The sequence below is a fragment of the Clytia hemisphaerica genome, unplaced genomic scaffold (genome assembly GCF_902728285.1).
Source record: "Clytia hemisphaerica strain Z4C2 unplaced genomic scaffold, Clytia hemisphaerica genome assembly, whole genome shotgun sequence".
Classification (NCBI taxonomy): domain Eukaryota; kingdom Metazoa; phylum Cnidaria; class Hydrozoa; order Leptothecata; family Clytiidae; genus Clytia; species Clytia hemisphaerica.
This window is the reverse complement of record NW_027103414.1, coordinates 1761082-1783282: the sequence shown is the minus strand read 5'-3', so window position 1 is coordinate 1783282 and position 22201 is coordinate 1761082. Positions and strand designations below refer to the sequence as shown.

Sequence of the window (22201 nt, the reverse complement as noted above, 5' to 3'; positions counted from 1 at the left end):
TCCTCGCGAAAATTAAGTTTGTTACATTTAACAATTTTTTAGCTAAGAAACTCTCTTAAACGAGTCTCCATTACTTGAATGTTTCTGTAACTCGAATAAATTTTCATTACTCGTAGCCGTTTGAGTTATATGGAGACTCTATTGTACACATAAAATCTCGTAATCAAACTAACGAAAAATGTGAAAATCTGAAAAAATTCGCCAATTCGCGAAATCAAATCCCCGTGAAAATATATAGTCGAACTTAGTCGCGAAAATAAGTCCCGCGAAAATTAAATTATTTCGCGAAGGAAGCCTTAAGGTATAATTGATAATTATCGTAAAAAATACTCAGAAAATATCCCAAAAATTGCAAGATGCGCAAAAATTAATGGAATTAAGGTACCTTATCGGGGAAAAAATGTCGGGGCAAAGCGACGTAAATTTTTCCCCGACGAGATATTTCCCCGACATTTTATCACCCTAAATTTCTAAAATCGGCCTGAAGTCAGCAATCAGAAAAATGTTCTACCAAAAGAAAACCGCCCACAGAAAGACTGAAATAATGTAATTTTATTTCGTTACATTACGTATTGGTAAACTATTATTTGTCCTAAAAGAAATTCTCTCAATATGGCTAAATCACCAGTCATACTTACTGCTAACTTAGAAGATCAAAAAAATAATAGCAAAAGGCATCTTGAATTAGAAAAACTGGGGACAAATTTGAGATGTAATCTGAGCCATATAGACTGATTTTATTCAAAGCAACAAAAGAAAGGATATCGCTACTGTTTTAAGAAAAGGCTAGCTACCAAAAAACTCATCTTGAGATCTTCCAAAAATTGACTAAATAAAAAATAGACAACAGGCTTGGAGACCAATAAGTACGGGACAAGCTGGAGTTTTTACAAGCCCTTATTTGATTTGGTTGGTCGTTAAGATGTAATAAAAGAATCTCATTACTTTTTCTAAAGAACGCGTCATCTCTATCACTTTAAATGACCAAGTATCTTGTAAAAACTCCAGCTCATCCCATAAGTACTAAGCAAATTAAGCCATCCTAAGACACAAACAAAATAAAACAAGTCAACCACCAAACCTTGCTCATAAAACTTTTGAGCCTTCTCTGTTGAAAAAGTCTGTACTCCTTCAAAAACATATGCTTTTGTTTCAAATATTTCAGTGCAAAATCATATCTTTTTTAAATATGTTGTTTCAAGGTCAGGTAGCTTGCTCCCAGTTTGTTTTGACTGAGGAAAAAATCTATACAAATATACAAACATAATCAGCTACCGTGATTGATAAAGTTTTCAGATTTTAAGAATTTAGGAGAATTTGTTGAATTTTAGGAGTTTTGACTTATTTTAGGAATTTTAGGAGGATTGGGATGCCTGCTATAAGCTATCACCTTTTACAACGAGCTTTCAAGGTTTGGGATCAAAGGGTCGATCTCGCTTGCATTCTTGTCAGAGATGTGGATCCTTAGAGGGGGGAATAATCGAGATCAAAAAGGAACATATAGCAATAAGGCTTTATCTTCGAATATTACTGATTGGAAGGTACAGGACTGTATGGATGTATGGAAACGGGTCAACACCGCTTCAAAAACACAAAAAACTCATCGTCAATCTCATATATCCACCAAACACTTCCAAAGACTATCATCGTCTTGCCGCCAAACATAATTCTAAGTAGCTTTTTTAAATATCACGGACGGGAAAGTCTCAGGAAGTAATTTCGCTGAAAACCAGTATCCACATTCATCGCATCGCTAGGTTCTCACTTTTATTTAGTTCGATGTTTTACTTATCCATTGAATAGCAACTATCGCTCCGTTCCATGAAATTGAACATCAATAATTGAAGATCAACGAGGATGCAAACATATTGAACCGATCAAATGAGGGTCGATAATCAAGGAGCAATGGACTTCAAATATTCCTCTTCTTCTCGGTGCATTTTACTTGCCATGTGCATGTTGTAGGGTGTGGGACCATTCAACTGCTTATCGCAAATGTCACAGTAGTATAGTTTCTTGCTGCCAGGTGCGGGCTTCACTTGGTTCTCCGTATATGCTAAGAAGAAAAGACCATTTACGAGAAGTGTAAATACAATCGATTGGCTCTCATTTCTTTAGAAGACACCTAAGTTTTAATAAGTAAATACACTACCCGCGTTGAAAAGATTGTTGTGAGTATTTTCAATTATGCTGGTTGAGAAACACGTAAGTTCGGCAGATTTTTGACGCCTTAATGCAAACTAAATGTCCCAGAAAAAGAGCTTTTTAATGATTTTAAAGATGGATGGATGTAACAGACCCAAACACGGCATAAGACCGACCTCTCTGATATTTACCTGATTTGTACTGCTTGATGACAGTTTTGCGGGCGTTGGTGTCTAGAGGTGCACCGAAAACACCTGGTGTAGTTTCTTTCCGCCTCTTTTCTTCTTCCTGTTGACTTTTTTCTTCTACAAGCCTTTTACTTTCCAACCACGGTAACTCTGTTGGTTTCGTTTCGAGAATCTAAACGATAACAAGTGATACTTATATGGACCTACCTGGTTATCAAACTAATTAATGAACATTGAGACAATGAAACACATAAGACATAACTGGTCAAAATACAAAAAAAATAAAGAAAAATGAAAGGCATATCTATTGGGAGAAACTATCAACACTATCGAAAAAGACTTTTGAAAAAGAAATAAAAAAGCTATTAAACACTTTTTTTTATAAAAACAATCCACTATCAGCAAAATGCACAGCTTAATATAAATAAGGTTTCCAGAAAACTCAAACCAAGGAATTATAAGAGATACTGGATAAATGACTCATAAAACGGTGGAGTGCGACCATTGTATTTCCTTTTTTCAGAAAACAATTGATGTTCTAGCTTTGTCCGCAAAGGACAACTGTCTGATTTTTGTGAGAAAAACATCATTAGACAAGAAAAATCAAACAAAATGCTTATAGTAACACGAAATTTTCAATTGAGAATATCTTTCCAAAACTGTTACCACAAGAGCTAAAAGTAACAAACATTAGACTTGAGTGTCTTGGTGTCACTGTGGTATGAAAATCTTTTGGAGGCACGTGGTGGCAAGGTGTTTTTTTTGTGGTTGAAGTTTGAAAATTTCCGGTGTCAACATTCAATTTCTTATACACGACACATCTTTTGTATCTTTCTCACAACTTGAAACGTCATAACGACTTATAATTAGCAATTAAGTATAGAACAGTCTGACTCTCACAGGAAAGTTTTAAGTCTTTTTTGGGAATTGGATGAGTGATTTTCGATAAGAAATGCAATAAAAATGCTTCGAAAAATCATCTGATGAGGGAAGGAGAGTGAACAATAATGTCATTACTGCGGACATAGCCAGAACATGAGAAATCAGCAAAAATCAGATACTTATATATCCAGTGTACTTTAGGCGTACAAACTTTCGCGAGCAGAAACTTTCGCGAGAACGAAAAATCGCGAAATTCACGACATTTACTTTCGCGAATTTAACGGAAAAATATTTTTCGCGAGCATAAACTTTCGCGAATCAAGACGTAAAATTGAGAATTTTCACATGAAAAAATGGCTTAGAGACACAAATACTTCTTGGGTTGGCTTGAAACATTTGTCCTTTGACTTTTTAGTCTTTTAGCAGGCTAAAAAGTGCCATAAAAGTTACATTTTATTCAAAGTTTGAAGTTTTACAGATTTTCTATTTTGTCAAGAATTTTTCGCGAGCATAAACTTTCGCGAATGGCCCTTCCTAGAATTCTTAAAGACATTTACTTTCGCGAAAAGGGCCAAAATTCGCGAAAATCGCGAAAGTTTCTGCTCGCGAAAGTTTCTACGCCTAAAGTATAATAAATCCTTGCTCAAACCATCGCGCTCTACCGTGACATTTTCTTCTTTTAGAAAAAATAAAATAAAAATAATAATTTGGCCAAGAACATTGATCTATGCTTATAAATAGTGATTCTTATAGATAAAGATTAGTTTTTCAGCCAAAAAAATAATAAGTGTTTCTAGAAAAATCAAACCATCGCGCTCTAAGGTGACATTTTCTTTGTTTAGAAAAAATAATAATAAAAAAATAATTAAGGCTAAGAACATTGATCTATGCTTATAAATAGTGATTCTTATCTGTTCTCATAGATAAAGATTCGTTTTTCAGCCAAAAAATAATAAGTGTTTTTATAAAACACTTTGCCCTCTACCGTGACATTTTCATCTTAAAAAAAAAACTAATAAAAATAATAATATGCCTAAGAACAGTGATGTAAGCTTATTAATAGTGATAAACATGCGTTTTTTGAGCCAAATTTCTTTGCAAAAATCTGCTTTGAAGAGGTGAAATCAGCAACTTCCAAATTCCAGAACTGGAAAAGCCCAGGCATAGACAAAATCCATAACTTTTGGTGGTGTCACCTACACCCGAAGATAGCAGACATACTTCACCAAACTATCAACAATCCCAACGATACACCTCAATGGCTGACAACCAAACGTACAACCCTTGTTCCGAAAAAAGCCGAGACCAGAAACCCTGCCAACTATCGACCCATCACATGCCTGCCAATCATATACAAAATCATGACAAACATTATAACGAACCGGATGAAGAACCACATCAACCAAAACCATCTGGTCCCGACGAGCAAAAAGGATGCTCGAACAAAACCTACGGTACCATATCGATCAACTGGCAGTCAATGCGATGGTGATGTCAGATGCCGTCAAGAAATGCCACAATATCAGCACTGCGTGGATTGACTACAAGAAGGCATTTGACTCCATCCCTCACGACTGGCTAATTGAATTGAAGTTTGATCCTACCACCATCAACTTCTTTTCGAAAACTATCCAGAACTGGCAAACATCCCTACATCTCCAAGCTGACGAAGTTGAAATCGCGGGCGAAATGTTTCAAATCAAAAATGGAATATTTCAGGGAGACAGCCCATCCGGTCTTCATTTCGTCATATGTCTACTTCCATTAACCTGGCTCCTCAACAAAACAAACACCGGTTACAAAGTATCCAACTTCAACCAGAAAGTCAGCTAGTGTTCATGGATGACCTGAAACTATATGCACCCAACGATAAACTTCTTAACAACCTCATCGATATTGTTAAAAATCTGACAATACGAGACTCGACAACGGAGATGAGATTAAATCGTTAAGCTCTAGTTTAGACGGCCGACTTTCTGCCCTGCCTATTCTAATTGTTAGAGTAGGCAGAAAGTGGGCACAAAATTGGCAGTTAAAATCTTTGCTTGGAAAGGTTTGAAAGAAGACATTGCATTGACGTCAAAAGAGGGCTATGCATCACTTTAGACAGCCCACTTTATGCCCTTTTTAATTCACAATCAGAATAGGCAGGGCAAAATGTGGGCCGTCTAAACTAGAGCTAAACAATCAAGAGCCCGAACACCAAAGCCGCTCTAAAAGTTGAATATTTCACGAGAACGATAAAAAAGATACTCAAAACTGAATTGAAGTCAATCACCGGACTAGAAACAATCGACAGGTCCACACGTATTATTCTTCAACAGTACCACCTGATGCATCACCAAATTGACTCCTAATCTCCTTCCGAGAAAGTCCAGCGGCCGTGGACTCATCAACATAACCATTACAAAAAGACGATCATCAACTTCAGCCACTACCTTCAGAATACCAATGAACCCTTGCACCGAGTCGTCTCCAACTGGCAGCTTACTCGTGGCCAGAAATCTATACACGCTAAAGCCAGTCAGTACTGTGGCGAATTAAACATTGATCATCAACAAACTCAAACTCTCTCGAAAATACAACTCAAACAAACCGTTAAGAAACAATTTATTGACTCCATGACAAACTCCCTCCTACAAAAACCACTCCATGGCCAACATTCCAGGCAATTCCAACAACCCCACATCGACCATACCAAATCAAACCTTTGGCTTAAATCATCAACCCTTAAACGTTCCACCGAATCCACTATTTGCACCATCCAAGAACAAGCAATCACCAATTATATCAAGAAGCATGTCTACCACATGGTAAAGATCGTTCCCTTTGTATTTGGTGCAACTTGTGTATTTACAAACAATTTGATAAAGACATTACATTGAGAAACTCGAACTGAATGGTATGTTGAGGCATGAAATGTGCCAGAAAATTATTACTAAAAAACTTATTATTAAAATTATTAGGTACTGCGCATATAGTCCGAGCATTTATGCAAATCTTGTAAAATATTCGCCAAGTAGTAGTAATGCAGACTTTGAAAAGTTAAGTTTATGAAGTTTTTCAAATGCTTTCGAGAAATCAGCAATCACAGAAAGAGTGACTTCACCACTATCCATCGCCTTGATGATATCACTCTTGATTTTCATACACGTTGTGATCGTACAGTGTCCTTTTCGAAATCCAGATTGGTGGGTGGATAGAAGTCTACGGGATTCGATGTGATCGACCATTTGAAGCATTAGAATTCTTTCTTATACTTTTGAAAGGATTGGGAGAATGGATATCTGTCGGTAATACTTGCCTAGTAAGGGGGCCCTAGTAATATTCGTGTAATAAGGTTTGTCTCTTTGAACTTGTTTCTTTGTATTTGTGTGCGATTTTATGTATATTTTTTATGTTTATTTGTTTGTTTGGACTGCGGGTCGGTTCAGGGTTATGGAATCTGGGGGAGGCTGAGTGTTGGACGTCCTTAAAACATGTTTAAAGCCGCTGAACCTGTCGCAAGTCGGGGACTCCAGATGACATTGCATTTTTGTTGGGCTTTTGGGTAGTTTTTAGTGTTTGTATTTTTGTGCGGATTGATGTGTTTATGTTTCTGCTTAGCTTTTTAAACATTATATATCTATTGGTTCGTTGGCTCTCTCTTTTTTGCATAAAATTCTCATTTCTTGACAGAATGCAGGCGGTGCGACACCCCTGCAAAACATGCACTCGCAGGGTAAGCTCCGGAGTCTTTTTTGTCGCAGCTTGTTTTTAGCCTACCCGGAGTTGTTTTTCCGGATCATTCGTTAATGTCATTAGATTTATTTTACTGACTTAAAGTCCGCGGTAAATATAAGAAAACTATTTATCAAGTCGTGTTACAAGAAGCGTGAATTCTGTATTTTAGATTTTGTGTACAAAAGAGTTTTGCAGGCCTGCACCCTGCAAAGTTTTGCAGAAAGACCTGGATGAGGTCAAAATGCAGGGTTTGCCCGGGATTTGATGAATGTTAGTGTCAAAACGTTTAAAGTCAAGACTCGTTAAATGGCTTTAGATGCTTGGAGAAGAAATAACAGAATAGACAGTCCTGATTTTATCTATTTTGTCGCAAATTCTGTAGAATTTGAAGCCTGCATATTTTCGATCTTCTCCAAATTCGTCGTCTGAGGGCTGCCATCAAGGTTATTTCAATGTTTGTTTTTCTTCTTATGGTTATCTTCTGAAATCCATTGCAACAAGGAAAGTCATGTATTTTTTTTCTATTATTTTTCATGCCTGCATGTTATCAACTATAATCTGGTAAGTGCAGGAAAAACTGCTTCCCTTCCCCCTCTTTCTCTACTTATCTGGCTATGGCCTACTACGACCTGTCATAATTTTTGGTAATCAACAAAACCACTTGTTGTGTGTAGTGAGTGAGTGGCCAATCATGAAATATTATAAGATATTTGATCAATCGGGGTAGGTAGCTACTGTTTGTTTGGTCAATCACTCTGGCTAAGAAAAGGTTGACGACAGGAGATGAATTTGTGGCAATTTAAGAGGCAAAGGAACAACCAACCTATTGTGGTTTTATTTTGAAATAAGATAAAAAAAATAACATTGAAAATTTTGTGATTCCGACCTTGACATCTTAATGTTTTTAATATGTTTTGGCCGGTTAAAAAATTTTTCTGGCGAGAGAAAGAGCTGGGTGGGTTTTTCACACACTATTTTGAAGTACACAAACAAATTGTATTTGACTATGTTTAGTTTGCGGGCCAGCACCTGCCAGTCAAGTACTGGTCATAAAAACTGCACGACAATCTTAAAAATGATTTCTCTATTTTGTTTTAGTTCTCTTCCATATGGAACTTGCCTGTACACTTCCATTTCTCTCCATCTTGTGGACAAAAATTCTTTGATGGATACACTTTGATGCCTTGCACGTGTAAAGAACTTTTCCTGAATTGTAAGTATTATTTTCAGAACCAAAAAAAAACATCCAAGAAGTTTAGTAGATAGACTCATGAAGCATTGCGGTTGGCGGTTACCCAGAGTCAGCCGGTTATTATATAAGATTAATTTCATTGGTTGTCCAGTTGTCGTTTGACTTAAATTTTGTTGTTTTGTGTTTGTTAATGTAGGTGTAGCTTGCAAAGATCCTAATTCTCTCTTCATTATATACTTTCAGGTTAGTTGCCATCATACTGTCCAGTAGCCCCTAGATCAATGGATTATTTTGCACATTCACGTGGTTGGTACGAAATCTTTGTAAACACTGACAAAGTCTGCTAATAAGATGAGTGGAACCATATTTAACTTTAAGGAAACAACAGAATGGAATAATTCAATCAAAATGATGGTGTGTACCTAACATTTAGTTTCTTGGAAGTTTTTGGATTCAAAATTTTTCCTGTTAACTGGATATCAATATTTGTCATGTTAATCATCTCTGGAAAGTACATCTTGATTTGATTTTGACATGTAATTGCCAATACAAATGAATTTGGATGCATAGTGTATATATAAAGTATAAAATTTATAACACAACAACTGAATTTTGATACCAAACATAACCATGCTGCATTATGTACATAAAGAATAAATGAGTTTCTGATGACATATGGTTTGTTTTCGATTCGGATTGGGGGCTACCTCTGGTACAGGATTCCCTGCTTGATTTGGCAAACAGTTCCAAACGAGACACTAGAATGGAGCTAGACTACAATTTCAAGATGAACCAACTATAGAGATTTCAGCTTCAGCGCAAATTCTACTTTAATGCATCACATTAATCAATTTTCTACTGAAATACTCTTTTCTTGAACAGTCTGAATAAAATAGTTTTGCTCTTTTTCTCTAAATTTTCATTTGAAATAGCAAAAGGCTATTATAATTAATCTGCTTGAAATTATTAAGTCACCTTTTGGCAGCAATAACAATTTTAGACAGTTTGGTAAATATTATTATTATTGTTAATGATATGAACACGATCAGATAAAGATTTTTGTATAATTTATAATCTTTTGTGTGCTATTGTATTATTTTGGTATCATTTTTCACTTTTTTGTGTAAAGTTCAAAAAGTTCTTTAAAAAATTCATGATAGTTATGATTTTTGTCATTGATATAATGAATTGCCAATGTTGTACACCTTTCCTTAATTTTTCCATATTTTAGAGGCCACTCTTTTTTGGTTTTTAAAATTCTTTAACCCAAAAAACTATCTTAGTTTTACCAGCTTCATTTTGTGTTTAAATGAAATGAATTTTAATTCTTTATATCTGGTTCATGGTACATTGGGCATAAAAAGGTGGCTGTTTTAGCCAATCTAGAGGGTCGAAATTAAAAAAATTTGGGCCCTCCATGGTGGACCCTCCTTAGACACCATATATATCTGATTCACTATATATAGCTGAATCTTTTTTGCAGGGTGTCCTAAAAATCTTAGATACACCCCTGTACCCCAAGAAAAATTGAGAAAAATAGAAACAAGCAACATGCTGAACGGACCTACCTGGCGATCAAAATTAGATAAAAATAGAACAAATAGCAAGAGAGTAAGCAAGAGAGTAATAAAGTGTAATTAGCAGCTTGAATAGATTACCGTGAGTATAGCTCAAATTACAATTGGTCCAAAAAGTCCAAAAAACCCATGTTAGGCACTTTTCTGCCCAAATTTGCTCAAAAAATTATTTTTTCGAAAATTGGGCTCCCTCAGAAATTAAATATGACCATTTTATATCACCATGCGAAAAATTTGAAAAAAATGCCGAGCCAATCTCAAGAAATGCTCATTTTCCCTAAATATGACAAAAGGGAATTTCCCCAAATAAGAAAATCCAATTTTTACGGCCAAAAAAAATTTTCCGGAAAAAACGGCTTCAGCCACTTTTTAGAGAACCTCGCCCTTCATCTTTATGCATAAGATCAGAAAAAACTAATGAAGCAATTTCACACAAAGTCCGAAAAACCCCATTTGTAGGCACTTTTTGGCACAAATTTGCCCAAAAATTTTTTTTCTCGAAAATTAGGCTCCGTCACTTTTTGGGAATCACCACTTTGCATCACTGTGCAAAAAATAAAAAAAAACTAATGAGCCGATCCCGAGAAAAGCTTGTAACAGACGAACGGACAACGGTCAAATTAGGTAGGTAGGTAGGTCCAAAACCGCATAATTCTAAAAATTTTAGTTTCTTTTTATGTTTCACTTTTATTGTATTTAGTATTTTCAACACTTGCTCTCCTTGATGTCAGATCTCTGATCTTCACCATATATACATTTGCTCTGAAGTAAATTTTGTAATACGATGTTACATGGAACATCTTAAAGAGAATAATTCGATTAGGATTTTTGAAATCTTTTGAAAACTTTGATTCAGATTTTTCGATTCTTTCTCAGATAAATAAAGTTACAGTTATTTGTCTTTGAAAGTGGTGTGCAAAATTGGGTAAAAACTCTGATAAGAGGGTACATAAAATATTGATATTAAAGTTGAAGCCTAAGAGGTCGGCATGAACCTTACCAAACAGTAATTAGCAGGCACGAAGCCTTGTTTGCCATCGTCATTTCGAACTTCCCACCAGAGATAATTTCCACTTGGAGCATGACCTTTGTTGAGTAACGTTAACTTGTCACCTTGTTTCATACACAACTCTTCAAAACCACCTGGTTTGTCAGGGTTTCCCGTGAAATTATACTTTGCCAATATTTGAAGTCCTGGCGGCGATAAAAAGATAAAATAACCTTTCTAAAGCAAAGATAAAAATACTTTTTGCTACTAAGAGATAAGAGACTAATTTTTGATGCAAAACCTTTCTATAGCCGTATCTGAATGAATTAATGATTAAGGTTTTAATAACTATACTACTTTTGAGTTCTTTGTTACTTAGTTAGATCCTCTCATTTAATAAAAAACTTATCAAGAAAGTACAATCTGCTATTTAAGCTAGGTTGATTTATATGACCTTATGAACTTTTTCAAGCTAACTCGAATTTGTTTCACAAAACCTTTTTTCCAGTTATCTAACTCGGAGTTTATTTTTCGTTCAATCTTGGATTTTTTCCCAAAAAGTTAACTTTTTTTGTGTGTTGTATTGGCAAAACGGCCAATATTATTAATTTATGTTTGTTAATTTTCGAATCCGAATTCAATTCATTTGTAAAATTAAAAAAGTTTTGCGAGTGACCCTAGTAACGAGATTGAGTTCTTACCAGACTTAGTTAGAGTAAGCAAATTCGAATAATAGTTACTAGAACAGTGCTCACATCACTGGATAACGACCGCCTTAAATTTGATGAAGAATTCATCGGTTTAGACAATGATCCACCTCGACACTCTCGTTTGCGTGATTTAACTTGAAGAATGGATATTTTTTATAAGCATTGCACTTATAAGCATATCTAGGCTCAGATATGGGGATAAATTAGGCATGTGGCAAACATTACTTGAGCCTACGAAAAATGTTTTTTCCTGATTTTGGCTGGAATTTTGCGGAATTTCAGTATTTCCCTAAGTTCAAGTTTTAGATTTAAGCATCCCCTCAAGCATTTTTCTGCCTTATAAAAAAAAATACATGTATACAGTAGTTCCTTAACAAGGTAAGTGATTTTGTTAAGATAGTATATTTTGAGTTGTTTAATCACTTGTGGTTTGAATCAGAAGCTAATAAATACTTAAGTTTTTTTATTTACTTAACATTTATCTCCCTAGCGGGGCGCCACAGCATGTTTTTCATCTATTCATGATTAACGTCGTTATCTCCGAAAAAATGCTTTTTTTATCTCCGTAGTAAAACGCCACACATTTCAGAAAACCAGCGATTCTACAAATATCTCAAATTTGTCTCAGCTGCTCAAACCTTTAACCGACAAAATTCTGCAAAACGTGCAGAATAGGCATGAATGGGCGAGTCAAGTTTTAAAATATTCAAAAGGATAGCACAGTTGTGACAAATTTTGAATCCAACTTTTTTACCCGTATACAGCTCGGAAAATTAACCGCCTTCGGCGGTCGATAATAGTTATAAATATTTTTTCTGCGATAAAATCCGAGTTAGCTAAATCGAAAAAAGGTTTTTGGGAAAAAAAATTGAGTTGATTCTAAAGGCTTGGGAATACCAGAAGTTTTTTTCGCGTTGGTGCAATGTAATATGCTCCATCCCATCCATCCCACCAACCTGAAACGCTTTCTCGTGTCTCCACCCAATTTCTCTTTTCATAACATTCGTGCTTCTCTCACTTGTTGTTCCTGCAGGGACAAAATCAATCAAATGTCTTTTGGGTATTTCCCTCACTTTTTGTCCCATGAAACAAAAAAAAGAAACCATGACACATGCACTTTTTTCTTGTGTTGGTGGGATGGAGCATGTTGCATTGCACCAACACGAAAAAAACTTCTCGGGTCCCCAAGCCTTAACTCGAAAAAAAACTTTTTTGAAAATAAAAAATCGAGTTAGAGTCGAGTGACGTCATAATTTGCACTTTTATGACGTCATAATTTAGCTAACTCGAAAATCGCTAACCCGAAGTTTTCTAGCTCGAAGATTCCGGGCCTCAGGCTAGACAGGTGATTAAATCAGACAGATACCCAGCTACCTTAAAAAGTTTAATCAGAAATCAGGTTCAATATTATGCTTGAAGCACAAACAGGGGGGGGGGGGTCGGTAGTAAAATCTTTGGGACAATTTGTCATGGAGACCACCTATTTTTGGTTGCTTTTCGGACTGATTTTGCAAAAAAAAGCTAAAAAATGATTATTTCTGTGACACATTTTTCATGTAGTGCAAAAATTAATGTTTTGCCCTTAGAATTAAATAAAAGTATTTTTTATATTGACAAAACATTTCGAGAATTATGTTTGCAGCAAACAACTTTCCAACAGAAAATGTTTTCAAATTATAAAAATTTTCAGTTTTTTTTCAGAAAAGTCATAATTAAAGGATTACAAAAGATAGCTAAAATTTGGTAATTTTACCAATTTTAACTATCCAGGTAGTAACATTTTTTCAACATTTAACACATAGATACCTCCCATTTTAGTATTTAACTACCCTGGGTAGTTTTTTTTCGATTTTTCGTCACACCACCACCGTAGTAAACGTCATTATGTCTGAGATTTTACTACCGCCCCCCTGGCACAAAGCAATCTAAAAAATATAATATGGCATACCGTCAATATCATGTTTGTTTGGCGTGTTGATTTTATGTACTGTTACATTTGATCGAATATCCTTTGTTGGTTTTTGGTTACCATTAACTTTTTGATCATTGTTAGTTATGTTATTTAATGGCTTGTTGTTAGATTGTAGTGTTTTATTAGGACGAGGTAATGGCTCAAAAGAAGTTAATGCTAAAACACCACGTCCTCGTCCTCGACCTTTCTTAATTGTTGGGCTTTTGATATCCATTCTTCATTTAGATAATCTATGAAAATGAAAACAGATGAAACAAGCTGATTGGTTAATTTCAATATTTTTTATTTATGATTATTAGAATGTAATAATAACCAAGTGGGCTACGGGTGTTATTGTGTACGTTTAAGAGTTTTCCGAGTCCTAAATGCCAAAGAAATTTTTTAAATGATCCCCAGTAGTTCAGTGTAATATCCAAAAATAAGAAGTTGAGACATGTTATCGCTTTGGGAAAAGGAAATTTCAAACCACATTATTTCACACACGATTGATAATATTTAGAATTTGAACATCAATTTTCAAAAGAAGCAATCTTATTAAAAGAAAGAAACAAATACTGTACATAGATATTCTACCAAACATTCGCAAATAAACTTGAAGCAAACGCGAAGATTAGGAAACCTTTTTAGTCATGTACGCGTTTTTAGCCAAATCCGATCGCTCATATTTTTCATGTTGACGATAAGCGTAAATAAAACACACAGTACAAACACACATTGTAAAATTAGCAAAATGTGAAAAATGACAAAAACAGTAAACATTAGCTAATGCCATGTAAACAATAGGAGTACAGTATACGGCTTCAAATGACAAATATGATTATTTGTAAAAACAAAACAGGTATAATAGACCAGCGTCCAAGATTCAAAAAAAGGCCTTAAAAATGGTTTTCGTAGGGCACCTCTTAGACCAGGGATGTATAATTGACAAAAAAAAATTTGCCCTTCGAAACAACTGCAGTTTTCGAGTGAATCGATTTTTAGTTAATCGATAGAACTTATCAAGGGCTTATTTCGAAGTCTGAAAATCAAATATCTGAGGCTACCAACGGATTCAGAGTGAAAAGTAGATAAAGAAAATGGGGTTATTTGTTAAGTTTCGACCACCTGGTGCCAAGAAATGGCATTTTAAGGCGAAAAATAGACGTTTCGGCGTTTTCCGATGACGTCAGCACTTTCCTAGGAGCATTTTCAGAAAAAAACATTCCCACAGCTGGATAGCCCTGAATTAGTAGTATCCAAAAATGGTATGGTTTGTTAACTTTCGATGTCTAGATCTCGATTTTGGTTTAAATATTGAAAATTATCGATATTTTTTGCTGAGTCAGCAGTTTATCAGCATATTTACCCACCTTAAAAATGAATTATCTCGAGATCTAGACATTGAAAGTTGACAAAACATACAGTATGTGGCCCCAAAACGTCGATCAAATTCAAAATTTCTCTCAAATCTAGGGGAAAAGAGGTTTTACAAAGATTTTTGCTGCATGAAAAACTTTAAGATCTCTACTTTATTTCCCGGAAGTTCTTTTTCAAAATTTTCAATTTCAACAACATTTTTCAATCGCTTAAAGATAAGTAGCTTTATTCTGATGGCCCCCAAAACGGAGGTTTGCAATTTTAGCGATTTCTCGAGATATCATTATAATTATGTACACAAAGTTTGAAAATAGTTTGGAAATGTGATTGAGAGGGTTTTGGGCATAAATTTGTTTGATAAAATTTTTACAGTATACCCCTGGTTGTCAAAACGCAGGTTTAGGGCCCCCAAAACGTAGGTGTAGTTAAAATCAAATCATTTAAAGCCCAGTGGTAATAGGGGGAGAAACTATGAACATATTCGTGTTTATCCTTAAATTTACGACCCGATGGATGTAAAATTTATGATTTTTATAAGATGTTTCAAGATTTTCGATATTGCAAAGTCCCAACTGAAAATTTAGAAATTTTCAAAATGACAATTTCGATTTAACAACGTCTTAATCAAGTTTCTGAAAACCAATCTCTTTTGAAAATAGTTCCATTCATGTATGGAATATGCTGTGAAATTTTTTAGAAAAACAGCTTTTAAAACTGAAACTGAAAATATTAAGCTTTAAAGGTATTTTTCTCCTATATTTTGCAAAAAAATGACAGAATTTGCAGTTTTTGCTGATTCAGCGAAGATTTTTATATAATGTTAATTTTTTGTTATAAACTATTAACTCAAGGTGATAGGAATAGAATTCCAAGATTTTTTGCTATTTCTCATATTTAGAATTTTCGGTTTTATCAATGCTGATTTTAGGGCCCCAAAATACTGGTTGACCTTTAAGATGCTATATCTTTTACCCATCCTCTAAAGTCACAGATCTATCTGCATTTTCTGAAAGGCATTAGGTGTAGAAAGTTTGCTATACCCCATTTTCATAACTTATTTTCACTATCCAAGGAGCTAGAGTGAGTTATATACAATTTTTATCTAATTTTGGTGTTGAAATATTACCTTCAGACGCAAATTATGTTATTTTGAATCTGTCTCAAACCATAAAAAACATGCTCATTTTTAAGTATGACCATCATTCTTTCAAAATAAACAAAAATCGTCTAATTCTGATAAATCTACAGGTCAGAATCCTCATTTTAATGACGACCTCATTTTGGGGGCCATATACTGTACCATTTTTGGATACTACTAATCCCGGGCTATCGAGCTGTGAGAATGATTTGTTCTGAAAATGTTCTCAGGAAAATGCTGACGTCATCGAAAAACGCCGAATTAACGTCGATTTTTCGCCTTAAAATGCCATTTCTTGGCACCAGGTGGTCGAAACTTAACAAATAACCCCATTTTCTTTATCTACTTTGCACGCTGAATCCGTTGGTAGCCACAGACATTTGATTTTCAGACTTAAAAAAAACCATTAGTAAAAGGTGACCCTTGATAAATTCACTCGAAAACTGCAGGAGATTCGAACGGCAAATCTTTTTTGTTAATTCTACACCCTATTAGGAGCATAATATAAAAAATTTGCCCTGATCTAAGGGGTGCCCTACGAAGTGACACAATTCACTGCCTTGACCGCTGGTCTATAAATAAACAAGGCTATAAAATGAAAATCGCTAAAAAAGGACTCCCGAGATGCTGGGGTGTACGGAGGAGCAAAAAATACAGCAGTCAGCACTAAAAAATGTGGAACTGAAAAAGGGCCATGGTGAAGAAACTGCGGCCTTAAAAAATAGGTCAATGAGAGTGAGGTTGAATGAATATTCCAAATAAAACCAAAACAAACCATGATATACAAATTAATATGGCGAATGACGAAAATGTGATTTTTTGCGGATTTAATTTTGCAAATGGTCAATTTTGTAAAATTTGGCAGGCATGGAATTAAGCGAATGGGCCATTTTTGAAATTTTGGCAAGAATTTAAGAGCCATTTTCTGTAAGAATCAGGCAGGTCGAGGAAGTGATATCCTCAGATTTTGCCAATTTTTGGATATTTTGCTCAAATACATGAATATAACATCCTGTAAAAATTTTTTTGAAAAATCTTTTTTCGTTCCCAAGATATGGGCCTTTAAAATTTGGGCTAATTTGCCCAAAAAAGTGCACTTTTGATAAATCTTTGACTTCAAGAGCAATTTTAGACATGATCAAGCCTAAGATTCATTTCAAAACAATTTTTCCTGGAAGAAATCCATGGGTACTTTGAAAAAATGGCATTTTGAGAAATTTTTTTTGACCCCATGGCTAGAAATCATTGCCTGAAATCGCAACATTTCTAATTTTGAATAGATTTTGAGAGCAATTAGCTGGCTTGGCCACAAGTGTAACATTGATATTTTTGTATTTTTCTGAAGTCTTTATGGTCATCTTTAACTTTCAATTAAAATTTTCATGTGACACTTAAGGCCACGCCCTAAAATGGCGGTTAGAGATAGCTTTTCGCTCAATTTTTAGTATTTTCAATGAGCTTTTAAAGCCATGGCCCTAAGTTCCACCACTGAAACAAACCATTTTTAGTTAGTGTTTTGGCCATATTACCCGATCCTAAAATCAAACCCATGTGCTCCAATACCATTTTTGCACAATTTATCTTCGAAAATATTTTTAAGTCATCAAGACTTAGACAATTTTTCCCTTAGCAACGCATTGCTTTTCCCTAGCAACCAGGCATCCAGCTTTATCAAAATTTTCCAAACTGTTTCCTAGTGGTTCCAGACCATGGTAAATGTCTTAGATTGCAATATCAAACTCTTGGACACAATTTTCACTGAATTTTAGGGCAAATTAGGGTCGCAGAGACAGAAATAGCAGACCCCAACAGGTAACGAGGAAGCAACTTTGGCTGATGCTTGTTGCAAGACCCTAAATCAAATCAAATTGATTCTAATGTTTTTAACATTATTGCAGAGGAAATACTAAGAGAAAATTAAGTGGGGGTACTAATCATAGAAGTTGAAGGTTCTTTTAACAGGTGAAATGAGGCTTTTGACAAGAAACTTCATCATAAGGAAAAACGCTAAGTCTCTTGTTTTTCATTGTTTTCAAATGCCAAAAATTATTTGCAATTGATCTTTGAAGGGAAGTCTCTTCTTGCATTTCATACCTTTGTACTGTTTTATCATTATATATACTACACAGACCTAGAAAAGAACTTTGAAGAAAGTTATGCTGCCTTACAGATTGACTTTAACTACAGTAAATTCTGTATCCTCTCCTCCTCTTAGAGTCCATCTGTAAAAAAAAATGGGATTCAAAGCAAGCTGCAACTCAACCTTATAGAAACATATAGAAAATACCATTGGCTTGCACACTGGGAGCAAATAAAAAAATATATATACAGTTATAGAGCCACATGAATTTTGGTGGTCCTTGACTGGTCCAACCAATCCTGGTATGGCGCATTCTTAGACTTTTTTTAAAGAAAGATCTTTATTCATCGTAGTAGGAGAAACATGTTGATTCTAGGCACCAAATAGGGACACCACACACCTGTTGTCAAGTGTGCTTGGGAGACAATAATAATAATGAAACCTAACAACCAACTCCACCAAGACTAATGGCCCCAGGGGGGGGTCAGTGCTAAAATTTCAGACATCATGACTTTTAGTGACGTGGTGGTATTACAAAAAAAAGCCTTAAAGCATTTTAGTACCATGTGTACTAAAATCCAAAATTAGGTGGGGTCTTCAAGAAATTTAAGAACAATTTTAGTACATGAGTACTAAAAATCACCAAATTTTAGGAAATTTAACTATTGACCAAGCATTTTTGGCAAAATGATGAAAAAAAATAAAAAATTTCTATATAAGATTTAAACACCCCTGTGTCACAATTTAAGCAAAGATTTCGTCCCCGGTGGGAAAATACCCTTGAACTTCATCTCCACTAGGAAATTGACTTTGATTTGATTTCAACCCCACTCGAAATTCCATGTTAAAAAATTGCACTCCAAAACCACCCTAACTGGGTTTTTTAACCTTGGAACAATAGAATTTCTATCCCATTACAGTAGCATTTCAATAGGAGTTGTTATCCCCACTGAGGAAAAAGGTTCCACAGGGGCTGTATACCCAAGCTCCAAAATTATTTTCATCAGAGAAGAAATCCAAACCAAGAGACAGACAAATTTTGATGCGAAAAAGAAAGAAACTGAGAAAAAGATTTCATAATCTTTAACCCTTTCCGGACGCATGATTTCACGGCTATATGACGCAAACAAAAATTAGATTTTTGACTGGCTTCACTAAAATTGCAATAGAAAGTGATTGATAAAAGATATCACGATAAGTAATACCTCGTTTTTTTCACATGTAATAGGGGTTTTGAAAAACCAAAAAAAAATTTTAAATAATGGCTGACAACCTGGTCACGTGACCGAAAAATCGGCAGGTTTTTTTTCGGAAAGGCAAATTTTTTGACTTTGAATAAAGAAATAGAGTAAAAGGCCTTTGCTTTACGCCTTGAACTTTGAATATGATTTAGAGAATTGAATTACTGGCCGGGTAAAAAAAATTTCATGTCAAAAGCTTTCCAAGAATCTGAGTTAGTGATTTTTTGTCCAAATTTTTGAGCAATTTTTCCCTTACAGATTTAGCCTGAGTAAATTTACAACAAATATTGAAAATTTATAATTCTAGTTGTAAACAAGATATTGAAAAGCGGTTTTTTGCAGGTTACGGGAAATTTATCTCAAAATCATTATTCAAAACCATGTTATTGTATTTTGGCGCGAAAACGGTTAAAATCTTTTACAAAGCTATGGGCCACCCGGTGGCCCGTGCGTCATATAGGAACACGATTCATGGGCCACCCAGTGGCCCGTGCGTCCGGAAAGGGTTAAACTACAGAAAAACTTGAAATTGAAGTCCAGTCGAACCAAATCGAACACAATCGACAGATTGAAATTCAATTGTTGAACTCAATCGAATCTCAATCGAACGTCAAAATTCTGGGTAGTATTCGATTGGTTCGATTGTTGTTTGACAGTTCGAGATCGTCTGGCTTTATTCTTGCAGCTTCCTTACATCCAAGCTCTCAAACATCACAAGCCAAATGAAATTACTTTCGATTTCCCATAGAAATTATGCGATGAACAATCCGGGGGTTACTCGTACACTAATCACTTTTCAAAATCTAAACCAAAATTTGGGCCCTTACTCTCGGGTACCTAATAGCCGCCCCCCCCCCCGCTTATTAATCTTTGAAAATTTTCCACCCAGGACATTCTTATTCCAACCCCCCCACTCCCTCTTTGGTCCTAATTCTGCTGTATTAAAGTCTATTCACAATTAGTGTGAACTCTTTTTTCTTTTACCTATAACTTTTGAAGGAATTCTTTAATCTTTATAAATTTGGCATCATTGGAAAGATATTAGTGAGTGGAACAATTTGAAATAAAAAAATTCTAAAAATGAAGATGAAAACGAAGAAGAAAAAATGAAGATCTAATAGAAAAGTGTTATAACTTTCATTTTCACTGACAGTCTAAACTTAAACTCCTATATCAGGATTAGAAACTAGGCTAGTCTTACCTCTTTTATCTTTTCCTTTACAACAATACTGCCGTTTCAGAGCCAAAGGAGGTAAGTTACAAATTTTCAAAAAATCTTTTTTTTCAAAAATCATGGGTTTTTGACCTGCTCTATCAGATGGTGTTACTAATTTTCATTGAAAATGCCTATTTTAGACTTGCCAAAAGAGGTATGTTACAAAAATTCATAAATTTCTCATTTTAAATGATGAAAAAATGTTTTGGAAGTGAAAAATTGGAGGTAAGTTACAAAATCTGTTTAAATAAAAAGCTGTAAGTAACAAAGATTTTCCAAAATTTTGCTTAAAAAGATGTAAGTAACACATTTTTGAACAAAAAATGAATTAATCAAAATACTTTCAATAAGATCTGAATAAATTTTATGAAAATCGATTCTTTGCTAGATTCTTTATATTTAGTGTAAAAATTGTAATTAAATGGTCAAAATTGAACCTGCTGACACGTTTTTCTTGATTTATTCCAAATCCAGAATATTCAAAAATTGTTACATACCTCCTTTGGCTCTAAAACGGCAGAATATATATACAATGCTGACAAGTTGACACAACACATGGTACACTACAACAAAAACGAAAGTGGTCTCTTCTACAGATTGCTTCCCAGCGCTCCTTCGCAGCTGTTTATCAAATTTCGACCAATGAGGTTGCCGCATTTCAAACGGCTCTCTTTTTGGGAGGCCCGGAATTCCCGAGTTATTTTTTCCGAGTTATGTAAACCGAGTTACGAAAAAACCGAGTTATCTCGAGTTATGATTTCATTTTTGGAATTTAGTGACGTCATTTTACATTTCATAACTCGGTTTATTTTAATTCCTTTAACTTTCCGTGTTATTTTTCAATTTTTAACTCGGGAATTTTTTCTTCCTTTAGCTTTCCGAGTATTTTTTGAATTTTTAACTCGGGAATTTTTGCTTCCTTTAGCTTTCCGAGTTATTTTTCTTCATAAAAAAACACCAGCTTTAATCTAGTGATCGAAACCACAAGCACAAAAAAAAATTTTCCAAAGTAGGCGGAGACCAGTAGGCCCAACCTGCCCAAAAAGGATTGAAATCCTCAATTCTTTCAAGAACTTTTCAAGAAAAATGAAGTTGAAATTATTATTGATATTAATTGCGTTTATGTTCAAGATATGTTTATAGAGGAATAAAGTATCACACTGTACAGTGCTAAAAACGCGGCTACCGCCTTACTCTCGAATGAAACCACTCGAAACGAAAGTAAAATCGGCCCGTATTCGAAATCCCGTAATCCTGAGTTTATTAAGTCTACAGAAGCAGCCACCGACCTAAAATTTGCAAATATCTGTTCTGATTTGCCAGCTGGAAGGATTTCCACGAAATTAAGAACAGTTCCTCGTTTTCCAGGCGAGAAATTTTTACTTCAGAACAGTTATATTTTTCCAGCTATGAGGTAAAAAAACTTTCAGAACAGGTACGAAATTACCAGGCGATTGATTTTACGCGAGTTAACTGTTCTTATCTACCAGGGCTGACAAAATCTTATAAGAACAGATCGCTAAATTCGAGCTTGACATTGAAGGACTTTTAAGAACAGAAACTTAATTTCCAGCTAACAGTTCGAACAGATCCACAATTTCCAGATGTTTTGTAGAACAGATGGAGAATTTTCAGCTGCCACTCCAGGCAACCACATTCAGGACTTTTTTTAATTCCCTCAGAACAGATAGGAAATTCTTAGACACGTTATTTATAAATATAAGATATCAGACTATTTTTTCATAAGAACAGATCATATTTTTCCAGCTGGTACCAATCTTCAATAGAAAAGA

General features: G+C 34.8%; 1 protein-coding gene across 1 annotated transcript; it reads right to left on the bottom strand.

Annotated features, from left to right (window-relative positions):
- Positions 1–711: 711 nt before the first annotated feature.
- LOC136797562 (tyrosine-protein kinase CSK-like) lies at positions 712–20414 on the bottom strand. Its single transcript, XM_067054145.1, has 5 exons — positions 20394–20414; positions 13354–13607; positions 10708–10901; positions 2337–2505; positions 712–2056 (listed from the first exon to the last, which is right to left on the bottom strand). Exons 2-5 carry the CDS (start codon positions 13589–13591, stop codon positions 1896–1898), a joined length of 762 nt encoding a protein of 253 aa, XP_066910246.1. The 5' UTR covers positions 13592–13607; positions 20394–20414; the 3' UTR covers positions 712–1895.
- Positions 20415–22201: the final 1787 nt, after the last annotated feature.

Excerpts from the sequence above, each read along its gene's own strand:
- LOC136797562 (XM_067054145.1), bottom strand. The coding sequence starts at position 13,591 with ATGGATATCAAAAGCCCAACAATTAAGAAAGGTCGAGGACGAGGACGT. Across the intron at positions 2,506-10,707 it reads TGCCTGCTAATTACTGTTTG|ATTCTCGAAACGAAACCAAC; the intron begins GTAAGGTTCATG and ends GTTATCGTTTAG. Across the intron at positions 2,057-2,336 it reads CATCAAGCAGTACAAATCAG|CATATACGGAGAACCAAGTG; the intron begins GTAAATATCAGA and ends TTTTCTTCTTAG.